At 38.3% G+C, this 26,972-nt stretch overlaps 1 protein-coding gene across 2 annotated transcripts in view; it reads left to right on the top strand.

Moving 5' to 3' along the window:
• KCNN2 (potassium calcium-activated channel subfamily N member 2) overlaps positions 1-26,215 on the top strand; it is a 405,580-nt gene extending 379,365 nt beyond the window's left edge. For both annotated transcript variants that reach the window (XM_014842806.3, XM_070517575.1), the window contains 4 exons: positions 6,271-6,381; positions 15,955-16,082; positions 22,412-22,481; positions 24,934-26,215. In XM_014842806.3, the coding sequence (XP_014698292.2) occupies positions 6,271-6,381; positions 15,955-16,082; positions 22,412-22,481; positions 24,934-25,221 (597 nt within the window). In that variant the 3' untranslated portion in view covers positions 25,222-26,215. The remainder of the gene's footprint in view (positions 1-6,270; positions 6,382-15,954; positions 16,083-22,411; positions 22,482-24,933) is intronic.
• The last annotated feature ends 757 nt before the right edge of the window (positions 26,216-26,972 follow it).

Raw genomic sequence — 26,972 nt, 5'->3', positions numbered from 1 at the left:
TACATGTCTTACATAATTGGACATGAGGTGTTCATATCAAATAATTTTGAAGACATTTCTGTTTGTTTTTTGCTTCCTTCTGGTATGTTCACTGAATCTCACCAAATAAAGGCTCAGTGAGGAGAGTGTATCTTTAAATTCTTCCAGTAGTTTCTATTTTGTGCAGAGCAGAGGAGGGGCTGATGGACATTTTCAGTCATAAGACTAAATTCTCCACCAGCGCCCTAAGTGCACCCTCACGTCTCCCCAAGAAAATTTCTTCAGAAATCTGACAGCTGCTTTCTTCCAGGTACCGGCAAGTATAGTTGGAAGTTGTGACCTTCTAGCATCCAACTCGTTGACTCTACAATTCCACTTATTTTTCCAAACCCTCAGCACTTTCAGTTGGCAGAGCTGCCCTTCCTGTCTCTAAAATACGTGCACTCACATTGGCGCTGTTGCTAATAAGGAGATTGAAACCCAGGGATGACTCACTGTTGATGACCAGTTTGATGCAGCACTTCCTTCTTTCCAACCACCAAGCACAAGAGGGAGCTGCACAGGCAAATCACTCTAAAGCAGATTCTGGTTTTCCAAGCCCAGGCTTTATCACCGAACCTGAAAAACCACTCCCACCTTCCCCCCCGCATCTTCCTTAGGATGAGGACATTCAAATTGACCTCTACCCCCCATCAGCAAATATCAACGTGTATTGGAAGATACTCAGAGGTAGGGCATTTTGATAGAGGGAATTTGTCTTCAAAATTACCTTGAGTGTTGTTTATTTTCATGACCTGAAGAGATCTTGCAAAATTCCAGAGGGATATAATATTAAGGCGGAGTGTTTTATAAAATTTTATTTGCCAGAATTGATTGTTTTACGTATTTTAATGAAAGAATAATTACTTATGTCAGGCAAATGCAGTAAAAATGTTATTTATTTTTCTAAGATATTGAGTCAGTCAACCCCAGGGACAGAAAAATGGGCAATGTTTTCAAATACTCATTTTACCTTCCTTTTGGAGGACAAGTTGATATTTTAAAATGAAAGTTAATCAATCTAAAAGCTGTTCTATGTGTATTTTAGGTAAAAAGCATGATTTTTTCCAAATTAACTCCATTTTGAGAAATTTTAGTTACTGATAGTTTAATAAATTGGCTATCAAACTGAAGTTTGACCTTTTAGGAGCCACAGGAGGTGAGTAAGACCCAAGTAAGACTTGCAGGAGGATAATTAACTTAACATTGGAATTTTTTGAACATTAGCAGTTTTTTCATTGTTGTTGCTGAGGAAGATCCGCCCTGAGCTAACATCTGTGCCAGGCCTCCTCTATTGTTGCTGCCACAGCATGGCTGACGAGTGGTGTAGGTCTGCACCCAGGATCCGAACCCACAAACCTGGGCCGCCAAAGTCGAGCACACCTAACTTAACCACTATGCCCTGGGGCCAGGCCCATGAACGTTAGCATTTTTCAGCAGAGTCATTCTCTGTGGTAGTGAGTATTCTGGAATTTCCTGAAAAAATCATAATTTTCATTATTATGTTGAATCTTTGGCAGGTGCCTTTTTTAATAAGAAAAGAATCAAAACCCTTCCCCACTGTGCTCTTAAAGGAATTTCTCTTTTCCATAGGCTTGTATTCTTAAGTTATTAAAGGTTGATCCCAAAGTGTTTTTTTCAAAATGATTCTTGGAAGTATTTATAGGATCAACATAACCAGGTCATCTGAAGTAAAAATATGTCACTTCTTTGCATTTTTCAAACATTACATGATAAATAATCTTGGGGAAAACGAGATACCTGAACTTCTTTTAAAGTTTAGGGACCCACCATGGCTTACAGTATCTGTGCTGTATGGGAGAAAAGCACTACATTTTAACTTGGCAGCATCTGAGACTCTCCAGGTGTTGGCATTCAACTATAGCTCTGCTCTCTGATTGGCATTTGTCCGTTCACTTTGATCTGGCTTAGGGTAATGAACATTAGTAATTACTTATCTTTTCAATAGTTATCTTTTCTAAGGACAAGGCCTCTCTCCCCCCTCTTCTTCTCTCTCTTGCAACATCTAATCTGTTAGAAGGAAAGATGATAAACTAGCCAAGGAAAACCTAAACCTTTGCTTTTAATATATTGTCTTCATAAACATACTGTGTTTTCTTCATTTAGTTTTTAGTTGCCCGAGTGTCCTGAAGTGGCAGGTTAATGATTTGCTTAGCTTTTTCCTAATAGCGTAAATGAAATGGGAGAAAAGTAAACCAGGAAACGTTTTCTGACTTTGGTGGAGGACTATGACTCATCTTGTTAAAGGCATACAGGGATCTTAATTTCGGAGAGTAACATATGTTAGTCCCAACTGTTTCTGCATCCATTGTGATGATGACACGCTTTGGAGAAAATGTTGTAAAAGCATATTTACTTTCATTCTTTTTCACTTTATGAAAGAGAATGGTCCTGGAAATAGACACTGAGTGGACAATAACATCATGCCATTACCTAAATTACTATAACCATTAGTATGGTGTAGGAATTTACCTTAAACCTAGAAAGCTTTCAGAGGTGAGCCAGCTTCATAACTCTAAAAATTAGAAAAAATGAAAGTTATTCTGAAATGCAGTTCTATACATATCAAATCCTCTTATGATTTATTAAGAACCTAGGGAAGTATAAGCTTATAGTTCCTCTAATTAAAATAAGACTTACTACAGATAAGGAGTGAAGGACTCTGTATTCTAACAATCATAAGATTAAATTCTTTAAGTGGCTCTTGAGGTACAATTTAAAGGTACAGTTAGAATAATGGAATGAGGGATATACATAATAGTTTCAATAATTACTAAATTGTCAGATTCACTTGCTTCTCCAGTTTGTAACAAAGGTACTCGGTTTAATGCACAAGACTTTTGGTGACCTTGAGAATGCTCAACACGAAATGGGCCAGCAGCAGGAAAAAATAGAGCCCAAGAATAAACACAAATAAAATTCGACTTCTAAAGGTTCTTGATACCAGTGATTTTCCACTCCTGTTAGGATTTTGATTTCTTTCCAGAAGGATCTCAGCAGTGGCCACCTGCCAGGGGAGAACAATATTCAACTTCTAGCGCCAACTGCCGCCCACAGCTCGCTCTCTGGCGGTAGAAGCCCCTCACGTTTTTACATTCTCTGCTTATTCAGGAACGATTTCCTCCCTTGAATCGCCCATAAATCACTGATTGAGGAATAGCTGGGAGCATCATGCAACAGGTGATCGTGTATTTGTCAAGCAAATGCTGTCATGCAGTGGATAGGTACAGATGGCTATTGTGGGTGGCCACTGATTCCTTCCACTGATTCTGGCTAGCCCTTCATCAGCGTTCCGTAACTATTTCGACACTGTGGCTGATGTTTGAAAGTCAGTAAAATAGGTGTAGAAGCTTCCAAAGGCCATTCTGCAACTTCATTGGTATCCAGCTCTAAAATCACCTTGCTTCCATTGTCTTCACTCTGCACAAAATATCAGGATAACCATCACACAGCCCAGACATTTGTGACCCTGTATGCTCTATCCTCTGCCTTTACTTTCCTTGTTTATCATTTCCTGAATGTCTTCATAAGTAAATGACTCTGATAACCTTTAACTCTCTTGTTTAAAATAGAAAGTAGTCTAGGAGTTCACCATATTCCCTCCATATCCTTCTTCATCTAAAGCAGGGACTCTATCTTGGAATCACCTGAAGAGCTTTAAAAAATTCTGATGCTTGGGTTTTATCCCTGAGATTAGGATTCAGTTGGTGGGGCACGTGGTCTCTCAGCACTGGGATTTTTACAAACTCTCCAAGTGATTCTAGTCACACTCAAAGTTAAGAACTACTGATTTAAAAGTTGCACCAGTTATGAAATAGGAACAGTGTTGATTTATTTTGGTAATTAACCATATCACTCAATTTTTAAACATTCCTGCTTTAAGAGTTTATCACATAAAATAAGATGAATTTGAATTTCTGGTTTTGCTTTGAAAGACAGTGCTTCATATTGTATCATACATATGGAAATGACCTTAAATAAGAATATGTGTGATCCTAACATAGATAAAGGTATTATGAGATGAGGTAAAGTGTGGGAAATATATCATTGCTAATCAAGCTTCATTACTCTGCTGTAGTTGTCTCATCTCTAAAATTAGAGGGTTAAACCAAATATTGTCTGAATACCTCCTGGCCTTTTTCTCTGATCATAGAATCGATATCACTTCATTTCTGAGGACACTGATTTCTTTATAGAGCTAGATGGAAGGGAATACACAAACCCTCTGGAAATACTGTATTTCAACAATATCAGCTCATTAATGAGGCCATGTCTCTATGATCATAGTTCTCAGGTTGTGGCAAGACAGGGCAAGCATATTTATTTTCTCCTTTTCTCCTTACACTCATTCCTCCTGCCAGATTTGCTTTAGCAATTCATTCAGTGAGCCCCAAAATTCCTTCTTTGGTCCATAACTGAATAGCTAAATTACATTTATTAATTCAAATAAAAATAATTCTATAATTAATTATAATAAAACATAAGTCAAATATGACTCATGAAGAAAGATAATTTTCCTAGGTTGATTTTTTTTAAGGTTAAATGTAGATAGGTAATATTTTCTTTAAACCACAAATTGTTGTCACTTTTTAAATGTATAATTATGTGTTTGTATAAGTAATATGTATTCATTGTAGAAAATGTGCACTGTACAGAAAAGCACAAAGAACAAAATGTCACTGATATTCCAACCACTGAGAGAGAACTTCTTTTCACAGTTGGACTTATTTCTTTCCAGTTGTTTTTTTCTTCCCCAGTGTGCATCCTTTTTAAAAAATAAAATTGGGAGCATATTATGTATATAATTTTCTAACTTGCTTATTTAAACATTATATTGTCCTTGAATATTTTAGAAATAAAATTTTAATAGAGTCATAATATATTGTGGACATGCTGTAAGTTATATAACCATTCCCCAATATTAGATATTTAAGTTGTGAACCAACACACTTTTAAGGTGCAGAGTTGCTATTACAACTCTGTGATTTTTAGACCTACTGGTAATGAGAAAAACCAGGTTACCACATGGGAATTTGAGATGCTCTTATATAGCTATCTGGTGAGCACTTTACCTTTTTCACTAACTTTTAGGGGGTGCTACTAAAAACTAGTTTAGAAAGATTCAAGTCTGTTGAAAGATCCTCACGTATTGTAATGTTGCACTCTGTGTCCCTCTTCTTTGGACTCCTGCCTGTGCCCTGCCGTTCATGCTTTGTTATCTGTCCACTGAGACAGCTTGACAGTCTCAACTCTCTATGGTCCTCTCAGGGTTGAGAGTCTGTCTGGAAGTCTGGACTTCCCACCTCAGTTGGGCTCTTCCCTACCAGAATGTTAGCTGTGCCCAGGGCCAATGAGGTGGCTGTGGCAGCATAGCCTTGCCGCCTGACCCTGTATATAATCACTAGTCTTTCAGCCAAGAAGACCCCCACATCTCACAACTTGCAATGGGTGCACCTTGATTGCAGAAGAGGTGGACTATAATCTCCAGGGCACTACACAGTGTCACACGTCTCTTCCTAAGAAATCTGCACAGTGGCCTATAATTCAAAAAGGACTCATGTTGACTTTTTCAAAACAAAGGTGGCCCCTTAGTGCTGGTAAACCTCTAGAATAGTAGCATGGTTACCTGTTACCTTCGGCACTTCACATATCTCTGTTTTCCAAATTCAGATCATCGTGATCTTTCTCTGGCCCTTTCTATTATGCACACAGAACAGTTTGAAGCTGTGCATGTGCTCAGATAACGCATCTCTGTCCATTCCTGCTATATCACAGTTGATTGGCCAGAAGACCTGTTGGTCTTATCTTGAGAGAAGATTATGGAATGATATTATCTAGAGAATGATTTTTATTTCTACTGCCTGCATTTGTGCTAATTTACTCATTTATTATTTGTTCCTATTATAGGTATATAACTCATTTTCTGTTTTTAAGAAGTCTCTGAAAATTTAGCAAGTTGCTTTTTTACCATTTATTTCTTACGATTGAAATGTGCTTGATTCAAATATGTTTTCGTTTTTAAAATATATGAACTACTATTTTTAATGCCATCCTAAAGGCAGGTTGCTTTGCTTGTTGACCATGTGATTTCTGTAATATTTATTGAAGACACTGAATACTACAGTTTTTTTAATCTCGAGATTCTTTTGTACTTGGTGCAAGACATTTTCTGAATGTGACTGAGAACAAAAATAACAACTCCTTGGGGTTCTCTTCTTTCCCGGTTTTCAGGGTGCTGGTTGCACAGCCCTGGTGGTAGCTGTAGTGGCAAGGAAGCTAGAACTTACCAAAGCAGAGAAGCACGTGCACAACTTCATGATGGATACCCAGCTGACTAAAAGAGTAAGTTACCACCCCGTATCTTCAAAGGGAAGTTTATTGTGGGGTGTTTTTTTTTTCCAGCTTTGGGCAATATGGTTCTTATTTTGACCTCTGAAGCTAAAATGACATGGTTTAAAGTTAAGGCATTCTTGGAATCAATCCATTTTTTCACATTTTAAGAATAGACTCTCTCTAACTTTAAGTCAGTTAGGAAATAATTGGACAACCTTGGTATTTACTCAAAGATAAAAATAGACTTCCTAAGTCTAAGTAAATAGGCCTACTTAACATTTAAGAAGAGACCAATATTGGATTGAATAGGAAAGAATGCACTGTCAGTGTAATGTAGAAATTTTATGGGAAGGTGATTCAACAAATATTTTACTCAATTTTCTGAAGACTGCAGTTGCAAAGACAAATAAGAAACAATCATTGACTTTTAGGACTCCAAGGTAGGGGCAGAGACAGGACCGTTTTATGATTTCAAGGCCATTAGAGAGACGTTGAAAATGGTTTAGCATCCTGGGAGAAAACGGTATTCACAGTGTGTACAGAGCACTCACTCTGTGCCAGCCATTGCTCTAAGCACGTCACATGTGTAAATTTGTTTCATCCTCACAACAACTTTATGAGGGAAGTGCTAGCATTATACCCATTTTACAAATGTGGAAGCCAAGATACAGAGGTTAGGTAACTGGCTCAAAGTCATTGTATCAAGGGGGAAAGCCCTATAAAAGGAAAATGGTTTTTGCCAGACTAAATTTTTAGCCTTTCTTCATAGTTACTTGAGACATCAAAACAACAAGGGCAAAAATAACTAAAAATTATTTTATAGCAGAGTCATCTTGCTATGTAACCACTCCTCAAAATGGAATCCAATCAGGCTGTCATAGAAATGACAAAACACATTGTCATTTAGTAACTTTACCCATAAAAGAATCAAGAGAGATTTCCAGCAGAGTTCCAATTTTCAGTGTTTTTACTTACTCTTGATTTTGGCTGTATGTATAAAAGTAATCATGTTTAATTTGGTAAATACTTCTTAATAGATCAGTCACTAGATTGCACATATTTATTTATACAGATAATATTTATGAAATAGAAATTAGCAAGGCAATTGGAATTCATGTTTCCAAGTCTTACTGATCAGACACTATTGTGAGACCTATTGCAGTTAGTAGGTCCACATAAATTCTAGAGGATCAGAGCCACTCAATTGCAGATGCTATGCTTTTTACCTCTTTGGAATGTCTTCTGCTGTACACAGTTTTCTCTCATTTTCTTCCAACTCCTGAATTCGCTGTCCAAACTTGTGAACATTTCTAAATGTTACAGAAAAGAGTGGAGGGAAAGAGGTCAGTGAGGAGCTGGATGGAGGGCTGGGCTTCCTGTGACTTTCAAGATACATTAGGAAATGAAAATACATGCCCATTAGATCGCTGTCCACATCTAATCCAAAGTGGTAGCAGGTGTGGTGTGTGTCTCATCGAGTGCTTGTTTGGATGAGTTCTGTACTAGACATTTGTGTCTAAGAGTCAGAAGTTGTACAATATGAAAAGAACCCTTCCATCAAGCCCCTTGTATAATCCAAATAATTTCATCCTGAGGATTACACATTATAATTTTCACAGCAATTAAGTTAATGCCACACTTAAGATATTAGGCAGAAAAATACTTTTAAGACACCATATAACCCATATATATATATATATGTGTGTGTGTGTGTGTGTGTGTGTGTAGGTCTTTTCAACAGTAAAAAAAAATTGTGACAGAATCACAAAGAAGAAAACCAAGTTAGCATGTTTGGGCAGATTCCCCCCTATTTCACAAGCAGATATATAGATTTATTTTAAGAAGGACATTTCTTTAAATTTACTTTGGGATATTGATATTCCGTATCCTAATTATTAAAACATTTTAGGAGTTAGAAAAGACTAGGGCTTTGATGTAAAAATCTGGTGTAACATTCCTAAATACTGCTTGTGATGAGGATTTTTGTGAGATTCTCAGAGGTCTCCCAGTTTCGTTTGCAAGACATTCCGGGTTGGTTTTAGAGTTTAGTTACTTTAGTTCAGGGTCTCTCAATCTCAGCACTATTGACCTATTTGGCTGGATAATTCTTTGTCATGTGGGCCTTTCTTGTGCCTTATAGGATGTTTAGCAGCATCCTTGGCCTCTGCTCACTAGACCCCAGTAGCACTCCCCACACCAAAAATGCCTCTAGACCTTGCCAAATGTCCCCTATGGGGACAAAATCACCCACAGTGAGAACCACTACTTTAGCTTGTTATTCTCCAAGAATTTGGAGGCTGGGACAATTCCTCTTAACAGATACTCTTTGAGTAGACTTAATTTACTATAATTGCCTTCTTCCTGGGAATAATATGTGTTCATTTAACAAAAATATACTGTGTACCTAATACAGTCAGGGTTCTATGTTAAATGCTGAGAATAAAGAACTGAAATATAATACTCCAGGATTCAGAGACTTTTAAGCTTTTATAGTACTATGCCTTGGGCAAATTGGATGAAAGCTCTGTCCTTTACTGCTTGGCAGAAGAATGCACTATGGTCTTGCTCATGTTGCTCATGAGCCCCCTAAAGCCCAGCCCAGGCCCCATTTAGAGGACTATGGATCCAGGACCTAGATCTAAGATGTAGATGACCTTTCTTTGGTTTTCTTGAATGGGACTCATTTTCCCAAACTGATCCAATTTTCTGATGTTGCAGCTTTTCTGTTGTAAGTTCTTGTACACTTTAGATAAACACTCTATAAATAATATTGCAATATGAGTCAGATTGTTTGTAGAAAGCTTTTTCGGTAAGAAGTACTGTTCTAGTTTCAAATTTTACCTTCTGCATGATGCTTATGATGCTTTATTAATTCTATCATCTCATTACTACTTCTTAAAAGTGTAGCTACTTTGCAGTATTTCTTGGGACCAGAGTCTCTTATAGATCTGAGAAAGACACTCCAGCAGGCTTGCTGAAAGATTGATTTTTTACAGGCAAGATGTTGCTACGTACAGGTACAAATGATAAAATGGCATTAGAATCAAATGTAAATTTCTGGTTTATGAGACTCATTCTATTATTCTAGTCAATACCATATATGAAAATAATAGCTCTTTTATAGTCCTCTCTGCATTATTTTATACAAAGTCATCAACTTAATGAGTGGCATTTACTTGGAACTTGTTTCCATTTGGTTATTTATGAAATTTCTTACTGGGTCCATTTATAATTTTAACTTTTTAAACAAAAATTCTAAAATACTGAATGATCATTCATGAATGATTTCTAGAGAATAGCCAAGAGTAAACAAGGATCTAAACACCATTCAAGGTTACTAGGATGAGAGATTAAAAATACAAATTAAACGGGGCCAGGCCAGTGACACAGCAGTTAAGTTCACATGTTCCGCTTTGGCGGCCCGGGGTTCGACGGTTCGGATCCCAGGTGCGGACATGGCACCACTTGGCAAAAGCCATGCTGTGGTAGGCGTCCCACGTATAAAGTAGAGGAAGATGGGCATGGATGTTAGCTCAAGGCCAGTCTTCCTCAGCAAAAAGAGGACGATTGATGGCAGATGTTAGCTCAGGGCTAATCTTCCTCAAAAAACAAAAAACAAATTCGAGAGTGCTATTTATTGCTAGAGAAAAATACAGCTATCCCCTGAAACACGACATAGAAGAAATCATTTTTTCTGATGCTCGACAGGGGTAATGGTCACAAGACATTCTGAAATCTGAATATGACTCTAAAGAAAAAGCAGTGTGAATATCAAATTATTTTTCTAGAAAAAAATGAAACCTTCCAAGCCTTCCATTGTGCATCTTAAGTGAATTGAACGATTTCCTTGAAAAATTATTCACCACGTGCAAATTTTCAGAGGAACAATTTTATACAGAAAACTTATCTCTGTTTGACAATATTAACCACATAAAATTCTATGTTTGACAGTAGAACACGTGATTGTGCCCAGCATTAAGGGAGATTGTTCTATATAATTCCAAAAGTCTACATGACACTCTGCAATTCAGAAATGGTCCATAGCTCCACGTACCCGGAATAATCTAATGATTTCAGAATGAAAGCATGATAGCAATAACTTGTCACCGGGCTTAGTAACACAGGCCAGCTCTGATTGATAGATTTGCAGTTTATCACCTTACAGAGGCACTGTGTTTACCATGCTGTATCTTTTGGAAGTATTATTACCATTCATTCAGGTCTGAACCAAGAGGGAATCTTGGAGTTTGGCTCTCTGAATACTTTCATTTTGGAAAGAAACTTGAAAATGAGCAATTCTAGAACGCAGACATAATTTTTAAAGCAGGTAGATGTACCATGAAGGATAATTATACGTATTAATGTCCACTGTGGGTGTTTGCAATCCTGGTAGGAATTCTCAATAAGATTCATAATAAGAACACTATTATGCAGTTATATAATTTTGTTTCTTGTGTGTCTCTTAGCTTTTACATTGAGCTTGGCTACATAGCCCCGTGGGTTAAAACACAAAATGTTTGGATCCCTTGGCCTTGCCCTGTAGCACAGCCACAACAGTCATCCAGCCCCGGGCATCTGGTGTAAAGAACCATGTAGCTAGTGAGAGAGGTTGGAACCCTGAGCACATGCGTCCTCGCTGGTGCAGGGGCAGCTGAGAGCAAGCGGCTCCCTGGTGCTCAGGCTTCCTCTTTGGTCCCGGGCATCCTGGAGGCATCGCCCAAAGCATATGTGGCAGCATTTTATCATAGTTGAGAGGCAGGAAACCTTCCTGCTTTTTGAGTCAGGGGTTATGTTCCTTCCCCCTAAATTTGGGAAGAATATGAATACTGCACTAAAAAAGCCGCCGAAGGGAGAGGCAACAGGAAGAAAAAGTGGAAAAAGAAGAATCAAAGCAGTAAAAAGCACAGGAAAAACTATATTAAAAAAATAGCCTTTTAAACAATACTCTAATTACATGCATCATGTAGAACTGAACAAAGTAAATTTTCAGTTAAAAGTCAATCTGCTTTAAGTGCTTTTGTGGTTTATAAAGTATTGTTACACTTATAAAATACTAAAGCCATCGGCAGTAAAGTACAATATATTTTTAATTACCTATGAGTCAGCAATACAACATTTCATGTCCTTTATACCTTTGAAAGAGGATTAAGGCATCTGAGTACTATTACTTGTAACAGCATAAATTGCTTTTAGCATCTTTGATCCGATTATTAATGCGCCTTTCAAAAACTTTCTGATAAAAGATTTGAATTAAAGTTGAGCAAGAGTGAGGTAAAGCACATGTTCTTTATTTTTCTCTTTCTCTATTTGGGGCAGGGGGTAGGTTGGGAGAGGAAGGGGAGATTCTTGTTAAGAAAGGACCTTTCTCTCACATTCCTTATTTTTTGAAGTATTGGAAATAAGTTATATTTCATAGTGATGTTGGCCCATTAATTGGAACTAGAATTATTACAGCTACTAAATTTTCAAGGGAGTTCTGTAAATCCTTTGTATCATGTATCACCATATCTAGCATGTGGCAGAGACTCAATACATTTGTTGAATTAATAAATTGAAATGCACTGACCCATTTAGACCCTAGGTCTCTTCTTCTAAACCTGTACACCCTTCTTCTCAAGAGGGTCCTTTGGTTGATAAATATGCATCTTTGGTTCACAATGAGAAGTTTTTATGATGCAAATTATACTATGGTGCCAAATTTAGCACCATAGACATTTATTTAGTACCAGGTATGCCCAAAGCACTGACCTAGGGAGACACAAAGATGAGTGACATGACCTCTGCTAAGAGTTTGTAAACCCCCTGGGGAGGGTGGTAGGGGCCTCCAGGGTCACATTGTTATGATTTTTAGGGCAGAATTCTTAACTGCATAAACCAAGGCAACTTTTCTTCCAAATCAACTTCCCTTTCATCTAAATGATCCCGAATGCATAGAGCTACTTCTCCCCTCCTAGTTTTTCCCCTAGTTTGCATGTCACTTTCATGTAACAATTCCCCATTGCTTACATCTGTAAAACATTCAGGTAGGTGCTTTCCACCCTGTCTTCTCCCTGTCCTCTGTTCCCTTTCAACCCATGAGGGACTGCAAAAACCTACTATTAGAAACACATCCGTTCATTAGGTAGAGGATACATTTTTCTCTTCTGCACATATTGTTTTGTGGCTGCTATTTTGAAAAGTAGCAGTTAAATATGATGCTTTAAGAGTTTTATTCCTATGTTTGAAAACCTATTAGGGAGTTAGAAAGGGGGTGTTTCAACATAAATGCATATATTTTACAGTTTTTAAAAACCACTGTAGGGATTTCATTTTCAGAGGAGGAGTCGTTTCTAAAATGAGTATTTAGTGAATACAAATCCTGAACATAAGTCCAGGGGTGGGGAGTGGGGGGTTTCCACCCACCTCACTGAACTCTGAAATTGAGGTTCCCTACTTCCCTGCAGCCATTCCCCCACCACCCCAAAGAGGAAGAATGATTTAAAATACATTGAGGATGAGCTTTGAATCACCTTCTTAAAAGTTTATAGACTTCAGTAATTTGGCATTTGCTATTTGTGGATGGGAACCCAAACCGAAATCAATTGCTTTGTTCTATTCCAAACCCTACTATGTTCAACTGCTGTGTTCCTGTCACATCAGTTTTTACCCAGTTTTCTAGCTTCCTCATCACTCTGGGTCTAGGTTCCTCCTCTGTGTCTTGGGCTGGTAAAATCAGGGAGGGGCATCCACCAGGGCGCTTAGGGTCTTCCCAGCAGCTACAGCCGCTCAGACAACTGAGACCTTCATTAACTGGCCCTTCTCATTCCTAGCAGGGAAGGGCTGATTCCAACCCCAGCAGTGCTGGCCAGTCACTTCCCACTCCTCTGCTTAAATACAAGGTCCTCAAACCTCAGCAACTTGTGCTGCATCTATTTCCTTACCTCTGTAAAAGACGTCAGGATCAGATGAAAAAGCCTTCTGAAAGGTGATTCCTACCTGTGTGAAGAAGAGAAATGTGCTTCCGTAAGAATGAAGAGCCAAGAATTTACTGGACCACCTTTCACCTTCACTGTGGATGGTGGTGATGTGACTTGTAGACACGGCTACTGCTCAGCATCTAACATTTCAGTCGTTTTTCTGTTGGTTTGAGAATAGTCTCTGCGCAGAGTCTAATGAATATCCAGTGTCAACGAAAATTATCCATAATCAATCTATAAATGAAAATTTGGGTGAGTTTATTCTGAGCTTAAATCTTAGGATTATAACCCGGGAGAGTCTTTCCACAAAGGAACAGAGCACTCCAAAGAAGTAGGGGTATACAGGGTGGTTATATACCCTCGAAGAGTATGTTTCACATATGATTGAAATGTCACTTTTACAATAGTCACAAGGCTGCTCTGTCAGCACAGCGATTGATGGAAACGGCAGATAGGTCTGCTGTCTCAGTGAACGCAGCAGGGTGGCAGGTGTGTTGCCTCGGGCTGGGGGGGGGGGGGGCCACAGATGAGCGCTGCAATCGGTTCCCAGCCTAAAGATGCTTAATCTTTAAGGATATGCCAACGTTGGGAGGGGGAGAGAAGTTGCACCTTTATCTCAAGGGCCTTTTGCTCTTGCCATAGGGAATCTAAAGCAGATATACAGTGCATGCTCAAGGGCCTTGGTCAGGCCCTTTTGGAAAGACAAGGTCAGGCCAAATTAGGTTTATACCACATGGCTTCCTCATATATTCCAATATATCCTATTACTTGCCATTTTTATTTGTCACAGAGAAGTGCATTACAAACCAAAGTCACTCCTAAAAGCAGTTCGAAGAAATGAGCGATTTTCTTAAAATGGGTTCTAGCAATACAATTTCACTCAAAAAGAAAACTTTTTAGCACCATGAAAGAGGATTCACCATCAGCCACCAAGCCTGATGCTTTCTTTGCTAAAGTGAAAAAACATACGTACATCCTTCGACTTATCATTTTAGTGTAATTCTAAGATTCTTCCCTATTATAAATATAAGGGCTGAACAGAACTTTAATAATAATTCTCTCTAACCTCATGTTAGAGAAAAGTAAAGTTCTGCAAGCTAGTCTCCTTGACCAGACTTGGTCGGTCCAAAGTCCAGAATTTAGATCTGTTTTTCAAGCCCAGCTCATTGTTCTGTCTTCCTCACCATTGTCTTTCTTAAACAGTTGCCTTCCTCCACCCAGCCCCCCACTAGCCTGTAGCTCTCTTTGTGAAACATCCTTTATCCATCACACAAAAGAATTAAATAGAACAACTTCTTAGAATAAGTAACTAACAACAAGCCCAAGTGGAAGCTGTGGGTCATCAGATCCTGCAGTGTGAGCAAGAAGACAAATCTGTCCTTGGCTGGGCCTTTACCTGCTTCCAGGAATTTTTGAAGGCCTTAATCAAGAAAACCAAGAAACAAGTGATTGAATATCACCAGGATTCACACCTTCCATCAGCTGCAGAAGGTCTTGGCAGTGTTACTATACGCTTTCATCCTTTGTTTTGTCTCATCCATCTGAAATGCAATGTATTTAAATTACCAAGAAAATCATGACAACATAGACTCTCTGTCAATTAATTAAGTGTGCTAACAAGCATACAATTTGCTAAGTCACTCTGGGAAGCTAGACGACTGGGTCTGCTTGTCCATTCAGCAGTGGAAACATGCCCTTCCTGTAGTGCACAGCTAGAAATGCTGAGCAAAGGAGAAGATTAACCTTGGCCTTCTGGCATTTTGCCTTTCTCCAGAGAAATGAAGAACATGGAGAGAACAACTGCAATACAAGGTGGAGAAATCGGCACCCCTTGATTGAAAAAAAGTGGTCAAAGAAAAGATTTCTGATGGGGTAGAGTTCAGCTCAGAAAGAGATCAGTAGCTCCCTAATATTTTTTTTTTTTTTCTAAAGATTTTATTTTTTTCCTTTTTCTCCCCAAAGCCCCCCGGTATATATATTCTTCGTTGTGGGTCCATCTAGTTGTGGCATGTGGGACGCTGCCTCAGCGTGGTTTGATGAGTAGTGCCATGTCCACGCCCAGGATTCGAACCAACGAAACACTGGGCCGCCTGCAGCGGAGCGCGCGAACTTAACCACTCGGCCACGGGGCCAGCCCCGCTCCCTAATATTTCAATTTATGTTGTTCTCAGACAGATACAGGTAATTTTAAAAAGGCACAGATTCAAGAATAAAATATAAATGTACATTTTTGGGGGGAGAGAGAAAGATTGGCCCTGAGCTAACATCTGTTGCCAATCTTCCTCTTTTTGCTTGGAGAAGATTTTCCCTGAGCTAGCTAATATCTGTACCATTCTTCCTCTCTTTTTATGGAGGATGTCGCCACAGCATGGCCTGATGAGCAGTGTGTAGGTCAGCGCCCAGCATCCAAACCCGTGAACCCCGGGCCACTGAAGTGAAGCATGCAAAAACTTGACCACTATGCCACCGGGCTGGCCCCAAGAAAAATATTCTTTTGAGAAATAGTTACTAAATAGAACTAGAGCTTGCTATGATGATTGGGGTGAAGAATATGACCCCCAGCCAAGTTGCAAAGGATTCTGCTCTGAAATTTATCTACTGCTATTTTTGTTTGTTTTCTTAACAGGTGAAAAACGCAGCTGCCAACGTACTCAGGGAAACATGGCTAATTTACAAAAACACAAAGCTAGTAAAAAAGATAGATCATGCAAAAGTAAGAAAACATCAACGAAAATTCTTGCAAGCTATTCATCAGTAAGTACCATTTTCATTTTCATTCTGCTTTTGTATCTCTGGATTTTAATTCTCATACTTGGTTATTCTTCTTTTGTGAGGGAGGAAAAAAGAAAACACTGTCAGGTTTGTTCCCAGAAGACATTAGTTGGCAATTTAATAATTCCACAAATGACATCCTGAGAAAAACTGTCAGTTCTTTTTATGATTAAAAATCATTTATTATTGGGAGAATAGCCATTTAATATATAAATTACGTCTTCTCAGTTTCTCTCTTTAGAAACAATAATTTCAGTTAAAATTGTATTTCTTAACTTATCATATTTATTTATATAGTTTGCTCTAAGAGGTTTAGTTTGTATCTACTGCAAAATCTTGAAAATATTTACGTTTATGATCTATCTGGATTTTTTTTTAACATACCGCCAAACATCTTTCTATAAAGGTAGTACATACAATTGATTTAATACTTGAGTTTTTTATCTAGTTTTTAATCAGGACTTGGGGGATTTTCTATGTGCTGTGAGTCCCTATAGGCCTTCATTATTCTGACTTTATCCAGACCACCATTACTCAATTTGTTTAAGTCCTCCATGCCATTTCCCTGGGATACAACTATCATAGACTTTTAAAGTACAAATCTCTCTAGTAAGTTTCAGTGATAATATGCAAGCACCAGGTCCTTCTGAAACCCCCTGGCTGGCAGCATCCTCACCATAAGTACGTTCATGTGGGCGTCAATTATGATGCCTTGCAGCCTTGCTTTTAGCTTAATGCCATTTCCCTAGGGGGAAGAGCAGGCACGTCACATCTGTGGGTCAGAAAAGTAGCTTTTCTCAGGCAACCTACAATACTAGTTATCTTGATGATACAGTGAAATGTGTCTTCTCAGAGCTAACTAGCATAGCCGACAAGAAAGCTCTGAGGCTGGAGTTTTTATTTTACCTATTTAGGTAATTCGTATGTAGTATGTTACACTAACATTTTGTGGGAAATCACTAAGCATTCGTCTTCTACCCTTTCACCAGTCCATCCAGCCCTTTTTAAATAGGTATCACTGAAAATGTGAAATATGTCTGTAATTGTGGACATGTGTGTATTTCTATAGAAATTGCTACCTTCCTTAATGAAAATAAAATCCAAGTCCTCTGAGATCTAAAAAAGAAGGAGACTCTCCACATATGGTAGAGCCACTGGTCCTCATTGCTGCTCAGAGCTATTCAGTCATGATCTTTCCCTTGCTGCCATGAACACCAGAGTGACGTCATTTCTCCTTTTGCTTGGTGACTTGACTGGATACACAACTATGCTTTTTACCTCATCGTAAGGAAAAGATAAGGCTGGAATTTTAAGATAATATTGTTTCAAAGTCTGGGAAGGAGTAAAAAGGAAGAACGCAGAGAGGAACACTATTAGATTTGGCTCACAGGAGGGAGCTTGATCCCTGGAGCTCACAGATGCCCTTATATCCAAGTACTACCACCTAGGAGCACTCATCTCAACATCTTCATTCCATGAAATTTAGGCCTAAGAGAGTGAGTCCCCTGAGAGATACTGAGCCTTCACTTCTGCTTTCGTCAGGCCTGTCTTCCTGTCTGAGGACAGGCCTCTTCCTCAAGGGTCACCTGGCACAACTCTCCTGGCAGAGTGCTTAACCTATATTGTTCAGTATATTAAGAAGGAAACTTACCTTTGTGGGTATGAGAAGGGATGGTGTCCAAGGGTGGGGAGGGTGTGAGATGGCATGGAAGTAAATAAGTGAGGTCAGTCTATGTGTCCAGCAGCCACACATCCCATTCCTTCCAGGATCATATTTGTGACCCTTTCTGTCGGTATAACCTACGTATTAAATATATAATGAAATGTAATTTGCCTTTAATGCCATTGATAAATTTTCATATAATGCTTTGACAGCATTTGTAATATAATTCTCTAGCCATGTGTAAATGGTGGGTATTTATATATTTATATATCTTGTCATAGAACTCTTAAGTTCTGAATACATTGGGAGACAAACACTTCGGGGACAATGTAGGGGTGTTCACTGTAAAATTTTTCAAATTTGCTGTAGGTTTGAAAATTTTTATAATAAAATGATAGAAAAGATCTTTGGGAAAATCAAGTCTGAAAACTGTCTCTAAGCAGCTGGCAAATTGCTACGAGGTGTACTGACCTGATCATAAGGGTTTGGGGTGTAGGTTACGTGGGTCTCTCAGCACGCTGCTTTTGGATAGAATGATAGAAGAAACCACTTGTGATTCTTCTGCTTCTTTCAGACATTTCTCTTCTGTTTCTTCTGTAGCGATGTGTACTTGTAAAGTAGATGAGCTTCAAGCAACTCAAAAATGTTCCGAATTGTTTGATGAATTAGTCTTGGGGTTATTGGGTTTCCTTTGAGGTGGGAGGGTACTTATACTTTGTGAAAAAGTACAACTGAGTATTTATATGGGCTGGGTTTGGCTAGATTATTCTAATCTTGCATAATTATCTTTCATTTTAACTCAGGGAGTGAAGTCGTAAAGGGAAGCGCATTGGGCTCGATTCCTCAGGGCAAGGCCTTCCTTGCCCACTTTTGAGACACAGGGACACCATCAGCCTTGTCTGTCAGCACAGGGTGAAGTTGGACCTCTCTAGTTGAGGAAAATTTACAAATTCATTTGATGGAGCTCTCCTGGCCTCTCCTGTTCTCTGATTTGTCCTGAGAGCTTGTTCGGTAGTGCTCTCTCCCCTTCGAGCAGCCCCCTCCGTCTCAACTCTCTTTCTCTTTTCCAAGCTTCATAGCCTCTTTCCCCAACACATGACCTCCTTAGCCTCTGATGGATGCCTAGATCTTGGGCTTGTGTCCTCTTTTCAGTAACCTATCTGTCTTTTGGTATCATCAGTTAGTGCCATGAATCATTGTTTCCATAACTTTTAACACTTTTTCTGATATTAGCTTTAATTTTAAGGTTTGCCATTCTATCTCAACTACAGACCCATCAATCACCATGAACTTGTCTCAGAGCCAAGAAACCCAAAATACATAATTTCTATCACATGGAGTGTTGGATTACTCACCTTTCAGAAAGCCAGGCTTCTAAATAGTCCCAACTCAGAAAAGATGCACCCCTTTCCCCTACAAAAAATGACAATCCTATTGTTTAGAATATTGTCCTTTTAACTATATCACATTCATATTAGGCAAAAACTTTTTCTATTGTTTACTTGAACATCATGTATCAAAGAGGCCAAGATGACTTTATACAGGTTCTTCCTTCTGAACTCCTAGTTCTAGAGGAAGCTATGTCCTTTCAGGTGGGAAAGTACAGTAGCAATGAAGAAAATGATAATATAATTGAATAGTGTTTCTCTTTCATCAATATGCCGAAATCCTGCAGAATCTTAACAAGATCTTCCAGCTAATGAATCGAGCCCCCTGTGCACCACTGAACACCACACTGTGTTATTTTGTTCCAGAATATTTTACAGTTTCTTTTCTTTTGTTTTGTCTTTTTATTTCAACAAAATGAAAATAGAGCTCGGAAGTAAGTTGTGTGAGCCGCTCCTTTCAACATTTGCAGAATTTGATACCGGCTGCATGCACCCAAGCAGATCCTTTATTTGTGAATTTTAGTAGTCTGATTGCTGCTATGGAAATGTGATCCGAAATCATGATCTTTTCCTGTGATAAGTGAAGTTCACAAGGAAGAAATCAACATGTGTTTCTTGTTCTTGTTTTTTGGAGGAAAAAAGTAAAACAGACATCTGCATGTTACCTTTTATTCTGGCAGCTGCAGCTTAAGCAGGCTTTTTCTGCTAGTTCTCCTGTATTACAGACAGTCTAAGAAGCAACAAGGCAAGATGATTTAAGTTCCAGAGTTAAAGGAATTCCTATCAAATAGGACTTTATTTCAGCTTCCCAGATTAGGAGAAAATAAAATGGGCAACATTCTACTGTCAGAAACATGATATAGAAACCCGAGAGAAGTAAATTAGGCTCCATTGTTTGGAAGATGAAGTTCCTACCTCAGCTAAGGAACTAGCACTCGCCCTTCTCCCACACTTGTGGGGTCAGGACTTTCTCTGCACACACAAGTTGCTGCAGGCTTCTGAGCTGGTGTCCCCAAACCTCAGTCATCCATGTGCCAACTATACTAATACTTATCAAATTTGAAACAAAAGCTTGATATAAATCTCTATCATAAATGGATAAAAAAAATCACTCCCAGCAAAGAGAGGTAAAGGTAACATGGATTGACAATTGAAACACTGGTGTTGAACTCTAGTCCGAGGCTGTCTCCTGCTGAAAGCTCTAAGCAGAGATCCTGCTCCCAGGTGTTAGAAGATAAAAACAGGCTAGGACCAGCCTGAGACGTTTTTCTTGTAATAATCAAGAATGGGAAGAGAATTAAAGGGAATAACTGTCTCTCCATCTGTTTTGGTATTGTTTCATGTCTTGATGAGTAGCACTTAGTCATGTAGAATACCTCTGTTAGTATAAATCCAGCACTTCAGAAACACTGTCCTAATCTAACCCACTTCATTTCATACATGAACAAACTGTTTTTTCTCTCTAATACATTTCTCTGTAATAACCCACTCTTGTTTAAATATTTTTTTTAGGCTTGTTTTTTAATAAGCACACATCAAGAATTGTAACCCTTGGGGGTCAGACCTGTGGTGTAGTGGTTAAGTTCATGCACTCCGCTTTGGTGGCTGGGGTTCGCGGGTTTGGATCCCAGGTGCGGACCTACACACCACTTATCAAGCCATGCTGTGAGTGGCATCCCACATACAAAATAGAGGAAGATTGGCAACAGATGTTAGCTCAGCGCCAAGCTTCCTCACCAAAAAAAAAAAAAAAAAAAAAAAAAAAAATCAAAGAATTGTAACCCTTGTAAGTACATAGAGAAACATTTTTCAACAACATATTAGATTTAAATATATGTTTGTAAATGTCTTTTAGACTAAAACATACTCCATCTCTGTAACAGTATAAAAAGGAGCCAGTTAACTTAGTTCCAGGTGTTCTAATGGAGAAACACATAGTCGCAATGACAAGTTATAACCTTACACTGTTTTAGATTGTTAAAGATCGTATTGTAGGCAGGTGTCAGTAAAACTCTTACTGGCAGAAGGAACTGTATCTTTGCTGTAGAACAGATTTGGTGACATATTGGATATCCTAGTTTCAGAACAAAATCACTGAGCAGCGTGAACATTTGTTACAAAAATCTCCCTGGCAGTAAAATCTTGCCCTGTGAATTTTTTATCCCTTCTATGTAATTACCTTTAGTTTAAATTGGAAAATAATAAAGAGTACCCTCTCCAACATTAATGCTATACTTTTAAAATGGCTCATCATCAAAGTAATAAGGTTAGCATGGATTTTTTTTTCCCTTTTCACTAAGTAGCTCAGAGAGACCTGCTTCTCTCTTGGAGCATGGCTTTGCAATGTTGGCTTAAAGAGCAATAAACCACTTTTCTCTTGTTGGAAAATCTTAATTTTTTGATATACAGTAAACACTGAATAAATATTTGTTGAAATATTACAGTAAATAAGTTAAGGGATAGTAAGACTTCTCATTCAGAAAGATTCTTGATGCAAAGATTTTTGACTGTTAGATAACGCAATGATGCTTAAAACTATTTAAAAGTAAGTTTACAAGTAGAGATCTCATCAGACACTTTAATTGTCCTCTGACTTTTATCTACAATAAAAATTAAGGGAAATTCTCCCAAGGAAGTGGTCTGGCTTCCCTTCAGATTCAATGGCAGTTTAAGATAAAAGTCAAGTGAAATACAACGAAGAATAAGAGAATTATGTGTTTTGAGTTATCTTGCTGCTGGTTGAATAAAAGTTTTATTTTTGCTATTACGAATCTCACTTATCACTGTGTTTCATCAGGTTCAAGTACCTAACCCAATCCATTTCAGACTAAACAGGGCTAACACCTGTATCTAGTCACGTAGGCATAGGAAGGTGTTCGCTGCTCCAACATTGATGAAATTCCAGTTGCTTTGCATATTTCTTCCTATGTCTATTTGTCACGATACTGGGGCTTTAAGGAATGTTTTGGCTTTTCTCATATGGTTAAATCCTTATGAGCCTTTCTCAATTCAACTTTAACAACCTGGTAAATAGTTGTCCTAAGGACATCTCATCTTTTACTCTTTCTCCTTTCCTTGTTGCGGTGTTGGGGAAGCATGCTTCTCATTGTACCAGACAAGCAGTTTGGACTTTATCCCAAATATTCAAGGCATTATCCATGCAGTTATTTGCTCTTGTCAATTTTGTGCATGCTCTTTGCAAGGTGTATGATAGCCATAGAAAGAAAGGACCCTTTCTGACTTCGGATTCTGTCTTTTAGATTAAGAAGTGTAAAAATGGAGCAGAGGAAACTGAATGACCAAGCGAATACCTTGGTGGACCTGGCAAAGGTAAGCTTGGGGTCTCAGCCTTCATGATGGTGTCTGTTGGAATTAACCACTGCACAGTCACTAGCCATGCTTCGGGAGGAGGCCACCCCAAATTTATTTAACAAATCAAACCAACAAACCACCCTAAAATAATGGCCCAACTTAAAAGAATTTTTCTGACACTCTTACCTAATATGCTCCTTCTCTATGTACATTATTCAACTCCATTCTAAAAACTTTCCTCCTTGAAGTGATTTCGAAGTCTAGTAAGAAATATAAGTGGACTATGAGACAATACCTGTGGGATTCTTATTTGTAGTTCAGTCTCATCCCTGTGAGAGCAGAACCACATCCTGGGTTTGCTATGAGGCTTGGGGCTAAATAGGACTCATCAATAAAATTGTTTTTTATATATTTTACACAAAGAAGAATATAAAGTTGAAATTTTTAAAAATATATAAAAAATTACGACTTAAAATGAAAGCTTTCTTTCAAAAAAAGTAATCACTTTTTACAATTTATGGTTCTTTCTCCGTTTTGTTATTTAAAAATCATACCCCTTTTTAAAAAATATATTAATAGTCCCCAAATTCTTCTATCACGTTTATAAGATCTATCTGCCTGATTTTTCATTGTTCCTCTCAAGAAATGTGAATATTTGTCAATAATGACAGCACTGCATTCTCCTGAGCTAATTCTACGGGAGGTATTATAATAGCATTTATGTAGGTGTTCAGCCTTTTAACACAAATGCTTCGAAAAAGGCAACTCTCAGTTGAACCTGTACATTTTGTTGTCTGGTTGATAAATCAGCTGTGTAGTTTAGAAAGCCTCCAATAAAATCCATAAAAATTATACCTTTTGTCCTAGTCTCATGAAGTAACATAACTAAATTATATTCATCTTAGTGTATATCAATAACATACTATTAAATACGTTGAAGATGAATATCTGATAGCTGATAAATAGAAGATGATAAGGAGAGTATATATCAGACATTTAAGCTGGGCAGCACACATAGATATATGAGGCTCAAAGATATTCTTGATTAATATTTCCACACACAGCTCTCACTTCAACATGCCATGAACAAAGATGAGGCAGGCTCTTACATCATTCCTAGGTCAAATGATAAAAGAAATTGGGTATTTTTATGAAAAAATAAAAACACCACTTGGAAATAATACATATATAAGATATATCATTTTACTATATATAATTCATATAATAATATATATAATATATAATTTTACTCGAAGACTATATCTATGAGGCAAGATCCTGTTTCTTTCAAATTATTTCTTTAGTGCCATGCTTATTATTGTGACTGTCCATGCCATAAGGGTTCAGTGTTTTCTGAATGAATGGATGTTGCTCACATAGTCTTAGGACTAAGTAGTAAAAACAAAGTTAGTGTGCTCTGCCTCCATGGCCAAACTCAGACAAGGTGCCTGTGCTCTGAATAGTAACTCCCTTATTTAATCAGTTCATTTATCATCATTAAGAGGTTGCTAAGCAGGATAAGAGCACATATTATAGAGGGAAATGAGATAGAAGGAGGTGAGGCTTAGACTTGGGAAAGGCTGCTGTGGTTAACTTCCCCATCCTGCCCTTCTTGACCACCCTCTTCCCTCTCTGGCTCTGAGCTGATCAGCCCTGAGGTCCTTTCTCCTTGTCTCTTGGCCACTTCCATAAATATAACCGGGAGTCAGACCCTCTGATCAAGACAATCAATTACAAGATTCGCTAGGACACCAAAACATTTTCCTATTTCAAACCACTTAGCTCTGATTAAGCCCTAGCCAACAAGGTAGACTGGGTAAGCTCAGTGTCTCTCCCGACTTTTATTCTCTCAATGGTTATCTGTAAACATGTTATTTGACCCAATGGAGAGCCTATAATTTGGAACATAGAAAAGCAAAAGATATTTAGGAATTTTTTATTTCTTTAAGTTACTAGATTGCTTCATCAAATCAGTTTGTCCTAAATTTCATTCATATTCCACCCTCAAAATTTCTGCTACATCCCAATACCATCTGTACTCTTATTGTTCTTTAAATATGCTTGTTTCTTAAAACTTAGCCTTGCCCTAATTAATGTCACATATTGCAAAATGAATTTGATATGCTAAGTTTTGTAACAACCATTAAAACATAGACATAAATATTAAATCAAAACATGTTTGTGTATCTATACACCACCTAAAATCATTGGGCATATCACACAGTACCTGCACAACATTTTCTGCAACTAGATCGAATTAATGCCTCAGATCTTACATTTCTAAATCCTAGCATTGAACTGAATTTGCTTTGCAAGGTAAAATGTTCAGTTAACTGATGCCCCTGTTGCATTGTATGTCACCAAAAGAAGACTAACTGTCAAGCCAGGAGAGTTGACAGTTTGCTTCCAGGGCAAGTGTAATTAAGCCTAACTTCTTTGTTGCTCTATTCCTCTCAACCCTGTTTTCCAGACCCAGAACATCATGTACGACATGATTTCCGACTTAAATGAAAGGAGCGAAGACTTTGAGAAGAGGATTGTTACCTTGGAAACAAAATTAGAGACTTTGATTGGTAGCATCCACGCCCTCCCTGGGGTCATAAGCCAGACCATCAGGCAGCAGCAGAGAGATTTCATTGAGGCTCAGATGGAGAACTACGACAAGCATGTCACCTACAACGCTGAGCGGTCCCGGTCCTCGTCCAGGAGGCGGCGGTCCTCCTCTACAGCACCACCAACTTCATCAGAGAGTAGCTAGAAGAGAATCAGTTAACCACAAAATAAGACTTTTTGCCATCATATGGTCAATATTTTAGCTTTTATTGTAAAGCCCCTATGGTTCTAATCAGCGTTATCCGGGTTCTGATGTCAGAATCCTGGGAACCTGAACACTAAGTTTTAGGCCAAAATGAGTGAAAACTCTTTTTTTTTTCTTTCAGATGCACAGGGAATGCACCTATTATTGCTGTATAGATTGTTCCTCCTGTAATTTCACTAACTTTTTATTCATGCACTTCAAACAGACTTTACTACTACATTATATGATATATAATAAAAAAAGTTAATTTCTGCACATACTTGTTTGGTCACTTGACATTTCTAAAGGTTCACTTCTTACATTATTTTCAAGGTAAAATAACTGATCATCTGATGCCTGTTGATGATTTCAATTTCCAAAAGTTAGGCCGGTTGCAAGAAGACTTTCAATTACTGCCTACCCTGTTCACTAAATTTTCCCTCTATATGAAATATTATAGTCGTAGTCATTTGGCCCAGACAGCTTACTATTTTTTTTGAGTTTACAGGGTTCCATTTCCAAATTATGTGGAAAGTGAGGCTGTCACATCAAAATGTATATATAAACTAGGGGCACAAATGCTGTCAAGAATGACTTTACTCCTAGTTTACCTGCAAGTTTACTTGAAGAAAGTATCAGGGTACACCACTGTCTGTGAACTGATGTTACAGAATTTTAGGTCTAAACTAGTTATTTCATCTCTCCCACAGGGATGAGACTGAACTACAAATAAGAATCCCACAGGTATTGTCTCATAGTCCACTTATATTTCTTACTAGACTTCAAAATCACTTCAAGGAGGAAAGTTTTTAGAATGGAGTTGAATAATGTACATAGGGAAGGAGCATATTAGGTAAGAGTGTCAGAAAAATTCTTTTAAGTTGGGCCATTATTTTAGGGTGGTTTGTTGGTTTGATTTGTTAAATAAATTTGGGGTGGCCTCCTCCCAAAGCATGGATAGTGACTGTGCAGTGGTTAATTCCAACAGACACCATCATGAAGGCTGAGACCCCAAGCTTACCTTTGCCAGGTCCACCAAGGTATTCGCTTGGTCATTCAGTTTCCTCTGCTCCATTTTTACACTTCTTAATGTGGATTCTACACAAGCACATTCACATGTACATGTGTTGGCATAGCTCCTAACAGCAGAACATAAATGAGCCTAACTCTTAATATGTCACATATCACCTAGCAAATGATCCCCTCTTGGTCTGTCTTACTTATTTGGTACAAGGAAGTAAATGGCATCTAATAAATTTCATGAGGTTTATCACAGTTGCTTTATGGATGGTTACGGTCAGTTTCTGTGAAAGGGAACTGTGTAGTTACTGCTGCAGACACATCGCTTTCCAAATTGACTCTAAGAATCCCCTGGGTTTAGAAGAACCACCTTGAGTTGATAGCAGTGTGCAATTCCTCACATGGTGGTGGTCTCCAGAGTCAAAAGGAAGAGCTGATGTGCAGTGGGAGCAGGGACACATAGAAATAAGGCTTCATTTGGACAGTTCTTAAACTAACCTGCTTGGATTGGCCTAACCCTAAAAATTACTCCTTCATTTTCAGAGAAATCTGCTTTTGCCCTCTTCATTTTATACCATACCCCCTTTGGTGTCTACTACATTGCAAGTTGCTAGTGTACCAAGTATTTTTCTCCTTTAACACAAAACTAGAGTGATGTATTTCACCACCTTGCATAGTTCAGTGAATAAATC

The sequence above is a fragment of the Equus asinus genome, chromosome 9 (genome assembly GCF_041296235.1).
Source record: "Equus asinus isolate D_3611 breed Donkey chromosome 9, EquAss-T2T_v2, whole genome shotgun sequence".
NCBI classification, from domain to species: Eukaryota; Metazoa; Chordata; class Mammalia; order Perissodactyla; family Equidae; genus Equus; species Equus asinus.
This window is presented reverse-complemented; position numbering and strand designations above follow the sequence as displayed.